The sequence below is a fragment of the Myotis lucifugus genome, unplaced genomic scaffold (assembly GCF_000147115.1).
Source record: "Myotis lucifugus unplaced genomic scaffold, Myoluc2.0 scaffold_5, whole genome shotgun sequence".
Lineage (NCBI taxonomy): Eukaryota > Metazoa > Chordata > Mammalia > Chiroptera > Vespertilionidae > Myotis > Myotis lucifugus.
The window spans coordinates 19,844,577-19,859,209 of NW_005871053.1; the positions used below are offsets into that span (position 1 = coordinate 19,844,577).

At 36.3% G+C, this 14,633-nt stretch overlaps 1 protein-coding gene across 1 annotated transcript in view; it reads left to right on the top strand.

The window, feature by feature from the left end:
- The window catches only part of BAZ2B (bromodomain adjacent to zinc finger domain 2B), a 258,012-nt gene that overhangs the window by 210,421 nt on the left and 32,958 nt on the right, over nt 1–14,633 (top strand). The window contains 5 exon segments of the mRNA XM_023745704.1: nt 4,473–4,613; nt 8,115–8,369; nt 9,293–9,507; nt 10,296–10,370; nt 11,201–11,444. Of these exon segments, the coding sequence (XP_023601472.1) occupies nt 4,473–4,613; nt 8,115–8,369; nt 9,293–9,507; nt 10,296–10,370; nt 11,201–11,444 (930 nt within the window).

A 14,633-nucleotide genomic window follows, 5' to 3' on the forward strand; every position in this document is an offset into this window, starting at 1 on the left:
CAGTTAGTTGGCTGCCTTCTGGTACACTCTCTCACTGGGGATTAAACCCACAACTTTTTGGTGTATGGGACAATGTTCCAACCTACTGAGACACAGTGGCCAGGGTAAAGATAATTTACATGTCTAAATAGTCTTATTACTTGTGGATTTATATAAAGGAAAACTGTAGAAATTAGATTTCTAAATTAGAGAACCAATAAAATTTGGAATTATTTTTAGTGAAAAAGATATTGAGTTAATACTAAAAAAAAGAGAGATCAGTGTAATGTACACAAAGAAACATAGAAGCAGTGTTTGTATTATCTTTGATGGATATGGGGAAGTTTCTTAGAACAGTTTCACATGTTATAGGAGATCTTTAATTAACAAGGTGAAAGCAGATTATTTTTTTAATCTCATAATTCTTTAAGCATTTGTCCTATTTTTTTTATAATCTAATGATTAAATGTCTAAATGTATTAAGGTATAAAATCAAGGCTTACCCATTGGCCAATTCAGAATTTTTAGTTGGCTCTGCCTAAGTATCATATGGCCTTAACTTTAGAGTGAAGTTTGTCCTTGTAATAGTTGCCAACAGAATAATATATAGCTAGGGCTATTAGGAAATAATAGGAGGCAGAATATGAAACCAAGATATACCCATAATGGACATTACACTAGTTACATCTTGTGCATGTTAAGTAATAATGAGGAAATAGACAAGTACATACAGGAATGTTTTGCTAGTATTCACTTAGATGCAAGTTTATGTAAAAGATTTGGTGAAAGTTTGGATTGTCAGTAAGAACATATGTCTAGTTACTGCTTAAATATTTATACTGTAAAGTTTTCTCTCTCTGATATGATAAAAAGCATCAATATTCTTTTGTTTTTCCCACAGTATCTAATTTAATGCTGTACACACAACAGTAGTTTAAAAATTATTTTAAATACTTAGTTGATGACAGATCTGTAAGTTCCATTTAACAGAGGAACACAATTTAAATTGAGAGAGTAACTGGTAAAATTATCTAATCCTATTCACAAGTCTATAGTTACCAGGCATAACAAGTTCTTGAGAATTAAATTTTACTTATGGTATTTTCTCAAACATTCTGATAAAAGATTATTTACGATATATGTTGTTATAGTGTGTTTTTGCAGTTCCTTGAAAGTTAAACTTTAAAGAAAAACACCTAGAGTAAAATAAAATATTTTCTTTTTTTCTTCTTCATTTTATTTTATTCTATTCTACTCTACTCTACTCTACTCTATTCTATTCTATTCTATTCTATTCTATTCTATTCTATTCTAATTGTCTCCCCTATACCTCTTCCACCTCCACCCACCAACCTCCCCCCTGCAATCACCACACGTTTTCTGTGTCTATGAGTTCTTTCTCTTTTTTGCTCATAAAAGAGAATTATATACAGAAAACATAATGATGTGCTCATTCTTTAATGACTTTGTTTATCCTCACATTGTTTTCTTAGCACTTTTAGCTGCCACTTTCAATTTAAGTTATTCATTCAACTAAATTTTTCTTATCACCCACTATATACTTGGCTCTAATCAAGGCACTGGCAATATAAAGGTAAAAAAGGTAGACAAGATTCCTGTCCTCATAGATCTTACTATGTGGGTAGAGAAAGACCATAAACAAGTATAAAATAAATGAGATGATAAAATGGAGTGCCAGTGGGGCATAAAAAAAGGCAAAATTAGTTGTTCTGGGAAGGCCTCTTTGACAAGTTAACATTTGATCTATCAATGAACAACAAATAAGAAACACAAAGACCATTTGTTTAGAAATAATAAAAAGACAAAAATGACTGGAATATAGTACATAAGGGATAAATTATATAAGTTGAAGTTGCCATGGTAGACAGAAATCAGAGCATATGGGACTATAGTGTGGGAGTAAGGACTTTGGACTTTATTATGATTGCAATGAGAAGCCATTGGATAGTGTTAAGATGTAATCTGGTTTACTTTCTGAAATGATGACTCTGGGTATTCTGTGGAGAATGCACAGGAGTGCTGAGGAAAGCAAAAATGAAAGCAGGGAGCCAGCTTCTTTAGGTTATTTTGCTTTACGTTATTTCTTTATGTAATATTTATGTTTTATGTTTCATATTTTGGTATGGTTGCCTGACATTTCTTTTCTAATACTTATACCCTGTGTGGCAGCCCTATCAAGAACTTGTATTGCTCCAATATAGGCAGGTTAATTTTCATTTAATTCCTTCTTTCTTTATCTAATACTTCTTTTTATACTTCTAAGTATTTCAGATTCAAGGTTGTGTGTGTTTTTCTGAGGACAGAGGTAGCTAGGAAAGGGAGAGCTGTACCTGGTTTCTCATATCTCTTTCCAAGTTTTATTGTAAATATTGTACCTGGTTCACTCTTATCTAGTCAAGAGGGGGGTAGGGCACACCTGAAATGCCCAGCTCAGCTGACAGGGAGGCAATGCCATTGGACACTATAAGGCATCTATTACATTAGGCCCCTGTACCAAGCCCTGGAAACTTAGCAGCTCTACTTAATACATAGAAACAGGGAGGCTGCCAGGAGACAAAGAAACATGTCCCAAATGAAAGAACACAACAAGGCAACAGAAAAAAATAACTGAACAAAATGGTGACACCCAATCTACTAGATGCAAAGTTCAAAACACTGGTTATAAGGATGCTCAATGAACTTAGGGGAAGATTAGATGAACTTAGTAAGAACTTCAACAGCATAAAAAAAAAAGGACATGGCAACCATAAAAAAAAACAGTCAGAAATGAAGTTTACACTAACTGAAATAAAGAGTAATTTACAGTAATGTAGATGAAGCCAAGAATCAAATTTATAAATATCTAATTCCTAAATATTGCCTTAATATTATTATTAAATGTATAGAACGCCATTTTTTGATGCAAAGTTTGTGTATAACTGAAAATGGAAGACATCCATTATGTTTGTCCCACCCAAGTGTCTGCACGAATGAGTAACCCAGAAATTTAGAGGCAGTATAAAATTGCACATTTTAACCTGAGCATATTGTAGAAAAAGGCTCTCATTACCTGGCCCTGGCTCTGTATCATAATATTCAGCAACTGTTCAATCTGCAGCCCACGCTGCAGTCTTGAAACTGGGAGCAAATTCTCAAACACACTGTGTTTTCTCAGCCCTCTGCCCGAAATATTCTCTCTGCTCCTCTCTGAGTTCCCCTTAATGTGGCTTCCCCAGCAGTCAGTGTGCTCTTTCCAGTGGTCGAAATGGCGTTAAGATATGGACAAAAATGCTAATACAGTACAGGAAGCAATGAAAATTTTTAAATGTTAAAAACAATAAGACATTAACATTATAGGGGAGAATTATGAGAATTAAGAAGAAATTGGTAATAGGAATGAGGTGGTAGAGTTTAATTAAGGTTTATGTATGCAAGATGGGAATAATGACCTTTCTGATTGGAGTGCACTAGTATACGGAGGCAAGGGGACAAGAGGTGTTCATCAGGAATAGCAAACAGTTTCATGAAATTGACAGACTATAAAAGATAATTTCGAAAAGAATAGAGTCGTGAATTCCAAAGTAAGGAGTTGGACTTTATTTTGATAAACATAAAGAAAATGGAAAGATTTTTAAATCAAGAAGAGACATTATCAGCCTTATGAATATAAGCTCATCATTAGTATGTCAGATGTGTGAGGTAGGTTAGAATTGCCTAATGATTCTTCTGTTAATTGCCTGATGATTCTCCTCTAAATACAAATAGTATTTGAGGTGTGACAATAAAGGAATGACACAGATATTATTATATTAACTCTCTTGACTTTTCCCCATAAAATGTCATCTCTGCAACAAGGGAGAAAGGATGATTATTTCTATGTTGTTGCCATTACCTAAAACATTTTTTGAAAGTTTTTAGAATTGCCTTCAGAACCCATTTTGCATTCTCAGTGTGTTGTTTATAGTGGAAAATAACATTTTATTTCATCACAGGTGCTATCTTAAAACTAGCTAGTTCACTTTGAAAGAACTGCTTTTGCAAATTCAAACATGTTGCTTCCACTTTCCTGCTGTAAATCCTCCTTGCTTCCTGGAGCTACACAGAAATTTGTGTGAATGCTAGTTAACTTTATGCTATAAATTTTTAGTTGCCCATGTATATTTTATATATCTGTGTTTATTAATAAGTAATTTATTCTCATAGTATAACCTAAGAAAAGATTGAATAAATTTTGCATAATGGAGTAATCTGGGTTGAATCTAGTATTTATATTTTATATTTATACAGTCACATGGTTATTTTGGAATTCAGTGGGTGAGTACACTGAAAAACAATGTAATTGTTTCTGTGCATTTCCAAGTCTATTCCTAAGTCTCCTAAGAAGATTCCGTTCATGGGAATAATAACTTTGATCACTTTTTAAATTTTAACTAGAGGTTTTCGAACACATACAATGATTAAAGAGAATATATGGACATGGTTTTCTTTTTAAGGAAAAAGAACGGTTGAAGCAAGAAAAACGTGATGAGAAAAGATTAAATAAAGAGCGTAAACTAGAGCAACGAAGATTAGAATTAGAGATTGCAAAGGAACTAAAGAAACCTAATGAAGACATGTGCTTAGCAGATCAAAAGGTAATTTATTTATATGTAAACCATTTTATTAATAAATTTAATTTTTCCCGTGTTCTTACCATATTTATATATAATTTGTTTGTTTGTTTATTTATTTATTTATTTTAATTGATCTCAGAGAGGAAGGGGAGGGAGAGAGAGATAGAAACATCAATGATGAGAATCATTGATTGGCTGCCTTCTGCACACACCCTACTGGGAACTGAGTCTACAACCCCAGGCATGTGTCCTGACCAGGAATCAAACTGTGACCACCTGGTTCATAGGTCAATGCTCAACTACTGAGCCTTTCGTTTTTAACTAGAGCCGTGGGATTCCAAGTGTAAGTCAATCTGCCTCTCCTGGATGAGCACCAGTAAACCTCTCTGGAGCTGTGTGCTGATTATGGCAGTTCTTAATGTATAAGTAAAGTACTGCAAACCTTTTTAATTTAAGTAGAAATGCTGCAGAAATCTACAAAGAGGGATTGTAAGAGGTGATAGGATTTCTGTGTTTCTATTTGGTATTCAGGCATTCAGGTAAGAAAGATCTAACTTCTCCCCACATCCCGTAGATCCTTAAATTAGGATTTATAATCTACTAGAGGCCTGGTGCACGGACTCATGCACATTGAAAGGAAATTAATTAGAAGGTGGCCGGTGGGGCGGGACTAGGCGAGATGGGCTGGACACACCCTGGAGCCAACCTCCCCGCGGTCCTTCCCTGGCTGGCCGCAGCTGGGGCGGCGCCAGGGCTCAAAGGGTGTCTGCGGAGTGAGCAGGGGTCCCTCTAGCAGGTGGGGTCCCTCAGCCTGGCCTGCAGGGATCGGGCCGAAACTGGCAGTCCAACATCCCCTGAGGTGTCCTGGAGTGCAAGAGGGCACTCTGAAAAGTTGTGTCGCTTGGCAGCTCCTGCGTTGAGCTGGTGGTTAGTGCGCGTTATACCTACCGGCCGGTCAGCCAGTTGGCCGGTCGCTTAGCCTTTTATATATATAGATAACTTCCTTCAATGCTTTAGTTATGATAGCTAACTTATAGTGAGTATGTTTACTACATGCTGGGCACTGTGCTAAGTGCTTTATATGAATTCACACCACAATCCTATGGAGCTGCTATTTATGCCCATTTATAGATGAGAAAAGTTAGATTCAGAGAGGTTAAGGAACTTTCCCAAGATTACACAGCTAATAGATGGCAACTTGAATTCAAGCCCCAGTTTGTTCAGCTCCAGAGTCCATATTATTTATCATCTTGAAAGCCCAGAAAGACATCCAACCAAAGTACCTCATGTGTGTCTTCTCTCCCATCTTGTAATGTTGCTAAAGTACACAAAAGGAGAAATTTAGAAAGAGCAAAATAATCTAGGTTACTGGCATGATTATGCACTTAAGAGTAGAAATCAATTATGTTTGACTACGGATAAAAAGATGGTATTTCTAGATAATTATATCAATACTGCATATCATCTCTTTTAACACTGTCTCAGTAATATATTATTACTAGAGACCCGATGCATGAAATTCATGCAAGGGGCTCAGCCCTTGCAGCCACCATGGCTTGCCTCAGCCCTTGCAGCTGCAGCGGCTTGCCTCAGCCCTCCCAGCCCCGGTGTCATCCAGAAGGACATCCAGAAGGTCGTTTGGCTGTCTGGTCTAATTAGCATATTACTCTTTTATTAGTATAGATATTTGATCAATAGCATCTATATTATATGCCATATTTATCTGGTATACAAATAATGATCGTCTCTTTTCTGAAATTCTTAAAGCAAATATTTAATAGTGGGTAATTTAACTTTATTAATATTCTATTTATTTACTTAGAATAAATAGTTTTAAATAAAAATGAAAGTAAACATACTAATTTTAGTCCATTGAATGTATAAAATTTCCTAAGCACAGAGTGAGTATATAGGTTTGTTAACACATTTAATAAGCTCAGAGTGAGCAATTGTTTTGATCCTAAGTGGGTTTTATTTTCTTGCACCTTTTTATTTAAATACATATGCACTATATCAAATATATAAGTCCAATTTAAACTTAACTTTATTAGCTTTGTTATATACATTTTTAGAACTATATAGATATGTGTATATCTGATATAGTTTAGGATAAAAGAAAACTCAGAATTGAATGGTCTTCAGATGGAATAAAAGATATGTATAGTATCAGTTCTGTGTTTTCACACAATATTAGTAGAAAAAATCTTTAGATAGTTATTTAAGTACGTGCAGGGCGGAGGAACACTTTTGAACAAGCACCAATGTAGATAAATAGAAACACAAGTCACTTTTTTCCCCAATCAAATTTTAAAGTATTGTTATTATATCCAATTCATGGGCAAAAATGTTTTTAATTTAGACTACCTATACATTTTTAAATGTGCATGACGACTGGCACCATATTTAGTCATTAAAATGTTAATATGTGAGCATACTTGAGAAGTAGCAGAAGGGGCAGGTTTCCAATTTTGGTACTGAAACTCGATACAGTATTAATATTTCACTACATACAAGAAACCTAAAGACTTGGTTGCAGTATAAAGCAGTTCTTGATAGGGTCATGGGCTTTGGTCATGTGGACATAATAATTTATCACCACTTATTAGCCAAAGATGTTACCAGTCTTTCCACCCATACAACCCACAGATACACACTGTTCATGTGACTTTTAAATCAGTTGCCATCATTAGAATAGATCAATGCATGTGCCCTACTGAGTATGTCTTTGGTATTTTTGAAATATTTATTTTTTTACATTAAGTTTATTTAGGTGGCATGGGTTTCAGGTGTACAATTCTATAATACATCATAAATATATTGTATTGTATGTTTACCACCCCAATTCATCTCCTCCCAGCACCATTTATCTCCCCTATACCCTTTTTGACTTTTCTCTACCCTTCTCCCCCCCCCCTCTCTCTTTTTATGTTCATTCTCACCTAAGGATATTTTCCCATTGATTTTTTCTTTTAAGAGAGTGGAAGGGAGGGGGAGAGACAGAGAGAGAGAAACATAGATGTGAGAGAGACATGTTGATTGGTTGTCTCCCACACATGCCCCGGCCAGGGCCGGGTACGTGCCCTTGACCAGAATCAAACCTGGGACACTTCAGTCCTGGGGCCAAGGCTCTATCCACTGAGCCAAACTGGCTAGGGCCCCCCTCCCCTCTCTTAATCACCATGATGTTTCCTATGTATATGGAAATGTTCATTTCTTAATGTCTAAATTTTAATCCAGTTATATAACCCATGTTTTGTCAGTATGTAAGTTAATTAAAAATTCGTGTTCCCTTTTGCAGAGATCTAAATTTATATTGTATCCGGCCGAAATGTATTGATGGTTACTTGAATTCAGCATCCTAAGCTTAGTACCCTGGGGTTGCAGCAATGCACCCAGGGAACTTACAGTCCAGAGGGAAAACCACTGGAGCAATGCAAGAGAAAGAGAGATGGCACCTTACTTTATTTCAGAAGATAGCAAATCATGGCTTTTAAAATTTATTTTATTTTACTTTCTTTTCAGCCTTTGCCAGAGTTGCCTCGTATTCCAGGACTTGTTCTCTCTGGAAGTACATTTTCAGATTGTCTCATGGTGGTGCAGTTCTTACGAAACTTTGGTAAAGTTTTGGGCTTTGATGTGAATATTGATGTTCCAAACCTGAGTGTTCTTCAAGAGGGATTGCTAAATATAGGGGACAGCATGGGTGAAGTACAAGACTTGCTTGTGAGGCTCCTCTCAGCTGCTGTATGTGATCCAGGTCTAATTACGGGATACAAGGTAAAAAAATAAAACAAAATATAAAAGTGTTGTTTTTTTAAATTTGTACTATCAGTGCATTGATAGCTGCCTGTAGCATATTAGCAGATGATTGTATAGACTGATCCAGTTATTTTTTTACATATTGTTAAATGTAGATTTGATTGGTTTCCTAAAGCCTAAGAAATGGAGATCATTCCCAAATTACTCTTTTTTCCTCTAACTTTCCGCAAAAAACAAATTGACTTAAGGAAAGTGATATTCAGCAAAACAGAACGCATAATTCATAAAGCAATTAGGACTTATGTGCACCTACTGAAGTTATACTGTGTTTTCTCTCTGAATCACTGTGAGTAACTGAGGCTAATCAAGGCACCTACAGGCCAGCATGTTAAGACTCTGTACTGCTCAGTGGATGATACTCAAATTCAGTTATCTTAATTCCAATTAAGACACAAATTTCAGTCAGCTTTGCTATAGGTAATATTGTAGAGAGAGAAGCTTCCAGAGCCATCTGTTATATTTTCCTTCATGTCCCAATCACTAAGTATACCAGGCAATAAAACCCATGATTCCATAGAGCCAGCCAACATAATAATAGTGCTTTTGAACCTCCAATCCCTCCATCCCCTGAATATCTACATAAAGCCTGGAAAAGTTTGGAATAGTTTCTGTGGTCAAAGAAGGTGTGATAGGCAATTTCTACCCATGAGTTTATATACTCTTCTCCCCACCTGACTTTTAACCATGAGTTTAAAGGAGGAATAGAAATATTACAAGTACTTGAATCATTTCTTGCATATTTTTTTATCTTTACTTCATCAAAATATGAATAAAGCTGTTGTCATTAATGCCTATTATTTAGTACCAACGTTTAAAAATTATATTGTTTTATGTGATGAATGGTTATGACCAATACTGATAAAAATGTCAACATTTTATAGGCCAAAACAGCTCTCGGAGAACATTTGCTGAATGTTGGTGTGAATCGAGACAATGTTTCCGAGATTTTGCAGATTTTTATGGAAGCCCACTGTGGACAGACTGAGCTCACGGAGAGCCTGAAGACTAAAGCCTTCCAGGCTCACACACCAGCACAGAAAGCCTCAGCCCTGGCTTTCCTGATCAATGAGCTGGCGTGCAGCAAGAGTGTAGTGAGGTAAGCATGTGCCCAGGCTTTTCAGGTGATTCTGTGCTGTTTTGAATTTGTCTTATCACAAAGTAATGCAGGTTGCTTAGAGAAAATTTCAAAGTTATAGACTAGCACAAAGAAAAAAATTAAAATTACACTGAACCCCTCCCCCCATTCAGAGGTAACTAATAATAAATTTTAATGTATTCCTTTGTAGTCTATTGAAAAAATTTGTTCATTTAATAATTGTTATTTATATACTGAAATGCAAAAATATTCCCTTTTGCTGTGGTCCCAGAATCCAGCACTATTGGAAGAATCCAGGATTTTCATTTTCTTCACATCTTGTGATGCTAGATGACAAGATTTCTTAGCATCCATTCAGAGAATTATTTAGCTACTTATTTTATTATGATCTATGCATCCATAATAGTATTAGTTTATTGATGTATTAATTTGTACTTTAAAAAGTACTTAACTTCATCAAAGTAAGTCCTCCAGTCTAGTATTTCAAGATTTGGTGACCAAATCCATGTTAATCTTGTTCTTGCTATTCATTATTTTACAGATTTTAATTATGTTACTTTCAGTTCTTTACCTTTTTAGGAAAAGGATCAATCCAAATATTTCAGAGTCATGCATTTATATTATTGGTAGACATTTAAAGTTTCCTATACATCTCTTAGCTATGATACTGAATTAATGTAGTTTTTCACTTATGGTTATTTATTGGTAATCATTACAATTTGCTTGCCATATTAATGTATTACATAATGGATTATTTTATGTTTTATAATAAATTTTTGCATTGACAGTGAAATTGACAAGAACATTGATTATATGTCAAACCTGAGGAGAGATAAATGGATGGTAGAAGGTAAACTCCGCAAGTAAGTTATTTTTTATTAAAATTAATATACTTCTTTCCCTTTGTACAAGTTTCCCAGAAAAACATATGAATTGCAAAGATAGCATGTAAACTTTATTTTGTCTAAGAATTAGAAAAGGTAAAGCTTAAAATTATGATGAGTTATGAAATTAATAAAACTCAGAGCCAGAATTTGCAATGGACAAAAAACATAATCAGATTTATTGAGTTCAGATACTTCAAACTTAGAAGAAAGTCCATTTGTCTTTTTTTCTTTCAAAGAAGTCAAGCCATCACATTTTCTAAGGTTGTTGTTGCTATCAGGTTACTTTTGTCACAAATAGAATCTGTTTGGAGCTACCACCTTTTTCTTCATTGCTTTCTAGTTAAATTTCCTCTTATAGAGAGTCTAACATATCCAAATATATTCAGAATTGAGACTTAATTAGCTTCATTCCAGGAAATATGCTGAAATTATTCAACCTCTATGTTAAAAGGGTAGTTTTTTTGTGGTAATTTGAATTGAAATTTATTCAGTCTGATAGTATGGAATGGGGAATTGTCACTTGGCCATTGCTGGAGTTAGTCTTTTCAGCTTTCTAATTTTTATTTTTTAAAATGGGTCTAATTCCAAAGAAATACCTAGAATAATTCTTGAAAGTTAATATATTTTATAATTTCTGAAAACATATTTTTAAATTTCTTTAATTCTAATTTTTATTGATATTGATTTATTGCTCGCTGTGAGAAAAATACCATTAGATATTTTTGCTTAAAACTCACATTATGCTCTTTTAAACGTACAGAAAGAAGCCTTTTCTTTCATATCATCTTTTTTTTTAATATTAAAAGGCTCAGAATCATTCATGCTAAAAAAACAGGCAAAAGAGACACTGCAGGTGGGATTGATCTTGGAGAAGAACAGCATCCATTAGGGACACCCACTCCAGGAAGAAAGCGAAGAAGGAAGGGAGGAGACAGTGACTATGACGATGATGATGATGATGATAGTGATGACCAAGCCGATGAAGATGAGGAGGATGAAGAAGATAAAGAAGACAAAAAAGGAAAGAAGACCGATACCTGTGAAGATGAGGTAATCAAATTTAGTTGATTCTAATATTTAACTAAGACTGAATAACACTGAAAAATAACAGAATTTGGGGTCAAGTAGATTTGCATTTTAATTCCATTTTGACATTTATTTACCTCAGTTTCTTCACCTGAAAACTGAGTATTACAATATTCACCATAAAGTTTTTTTATGATGGGTAAGTAAATATTGAATAGAATGCCTGCAGATAGCAGGCACTTACATTGAATAAAAGAAGTTAAGTTTTTCTATTTATACAATGACTTCACAGTTCTTCAAAGAACTATGCTGATTATTAATTTTAGGTGCTCTCTTTTATTCTGTTGACATACTATCTTATATTTATACAATGTTTCGTGTCTTAAAAGTGTTGCAGATTTTGTGAAACTGGTATGTCTCAAACACCAGTTTATTATGCATTGCCTAGCTTTAGGCACTTTTGATTAAAGATGCATAAGGCACTAAAAGTCCCCTCTCAATTTACAGTCTCACTGAGAAAGATTTGCAGTATGAAACTGTAATGTGTTAACTACTTTGATAGCGATATTTACAGTGTGCTAGGCAGATACAAAGGAAAGGCATTTAACCTTTCTGAGGAATAAATCCTCTCAAAGGCTTTCTGGACCCATTAGCTGAGGCTACAAGCTGGGCTGAATGTTAACCTGGAAGGAATACAGGGAACAGTTTTCCAAGCAGAGAGAATAGCATGAGCAGGGCACAGAAGCCTGAAACTATAGTCCTTTAAGGGACTTACTTACAGGTGCTTCAGGGTTACTAAGGAGCCTCATATGCACCAACTATGAACTAGGACTTCTTAATTTTTGGTGACAGGAAGCTAATGGAGGGTTTTAAGTCAGTTTTGATTTTTAAGTGGCTCACGGTGTAGTTCTGTGGATGACAGAAATAGATTTGTGTAGGGCAAGATCAGAGATGAGAAGATCAGTCGATAGACATTACAATAGTTTAGTTGAGTTGTGAGGGGTCTGAAACTAGACCAATGGTAGTTGGGATGAAGGAGGAGAAAAGGACTCAATAAATATTTAGGAGGATGGATGAATAGTATTTGAGGATGGACAGTGTAGATTGAAGGAGAAGCAGGATTGATTCCCAACTATGTGGCATGGGTGACTGCATGCTATGATTGCCTTTAATTGAGAGAGAGAGAGAGAGAGAGAGAGAGAGAGAGAGAGAGAGAGAGAGAGAGATCAGGAGGAGCAGAGTAAATAGATGATTGGGGATGAGGGGAAGACAGGTCATTGAAGACAGGAAGTGATGGTAGGTTTATCTTAGACATGTTGAGTTTGAGATGCCTATGCAGAAGTTCAGCATCAGTTGGATTTAAGAACCTGAAGGTTGAAGAATCCAGTCTTGAAAATATAGTTCTGGAAGTTATTAGCACACAGACAATAGGTTAAAGTCATGAGGTGGATAAGTTTGCACAAGGGAATTGCTTTAGTGAATAGAGTAGTGGACTGAAGTTGGAACCCTAGGAACATCACTATTTAAGAAGAGCCCAAAAGGCTTACTGTTGAAAATGGGAGATTTCTATAGGGGGTCAGGGGTCCCAAGTCCACTTCCAGAGTTAGTGATTCACAGAACTCAGCATACAGAACTCAGCTTCTAGTCATGCTCTGGCTATGAATTATTATAGCAAAGGAAATAAAGCAAAACCAGCGGAGAGAAAAGGCATGTGAGTCAAAGTTCAGAAGAAGCCAGGCCTAAGCTGCCACAAGTCTTTTCCCAGTAAAATCACACAGCAGTTTTCCCAGGCATGACTTGTGACACATGTGATGTGTTGTGTACTGGTGTAGCTCATCAGAGGCTCAGTGCCCAGAGTTTTTTGCTGGGGACTGGCCACAAAGGTACCCTCCATGTAGCCTGTGCCAAAATTCCAGGCTCCCAGTAGGAAAGCAGTGTAAATCACATTATTAGCACAGTTTAGGTCTAGTAAGCCGATTTTATAAGTTAGGGTCAGGGAACCCTCAAATCCAAGTTCCCAGACACCAGCTAAGTGCCAACCTTGTAAGCAGGCCTTTCAAAGGGTAGTAGTCAGGTCTGCAGTGTTGACTTTTTTCTATACTTGTAGTAATAACAAAAATCAAGAAAATTGAACATTTAAAAAATGAGGGTGCAATAAACAGACAATAAGGCATCAGGAGATGTAAATTTTTGCTGGATTTGGCAACATACTGGGAGAGGTCAGCACAGTTTCATTAGAGGGGTGAGAGCAGAAGCCAGGCTAGGATTGATTGAGAACAATAACTAAAAAGTGAGAAAGCAAAGGCGAATATTTCAAGCATTGTGCCTCAGAGGAAAGGGTAGTTCCTAGAGCAGCGGTTCTCAACCTGTGGGTCGCGACCCCTTTGGGGGTCGAATGACCCTTTCACAGGGGTCGCCTAAGACCATCGGAAAACACATATATAATTACATATTGTGTTTGTGATTAATCACTATGCTTTAATTATGTTCAATTTGTAACAATGAAAATACATCCTGCATATCAGATATTTACATTACGATTCATAACAGTAGCAAAATTACAGTTATGAAGTAGCAACGAAAATAATTTTATGGTTGGGGGTCACCACAACATGAGGAACTGTATTAAAGGGTCGCGGCATTAGGAAGGTTGAGAACCACTGTCCTAGAGGGAGACAAAGACCAAGGATTTTTCAGATGTAGAAAGACTTGAGATGAATTTTAGTTGAAGGGAAAGAGTCAATAAAATGAAAGTGGGGTTAAAGATTAAAGATATGAAGAGAATAATTAATGGTATAAGGTCCCTAATGACATTGGAAGGTATCCTATATAATAAAAGGGTAATATGCAAATCGACTGAACTGCAGTACGACTGTTCGCTATGACCTGCACTGAGCAGGCAGGCAGGCGAGTGGTTAGGGCCAATCAGGCAGGCAGGCAGAGCGGTTAGGGGAGATCAGGCAGGCAGGCAGGCAGGTGAGCAGTTAGGGTTGATCAGGCAGGCGAGTGGTTAGGAGCCAGCGGTCCTGGATTGTGAGAGGGATGTCTGACTGCCCTTTAGGCCTTGAACATCCTCCAAAGGGTCCCAGATTGCGAGAGTGCACAGGCCCGGCTGAGGGACTCTCCCATCCCCCACATGAATTTTGTGCACCAGGCCTCTAGATCAATCATGGTGAAGGGGCTAGCTTTGAAGAGTAGGCTAAAGGGAAGAAG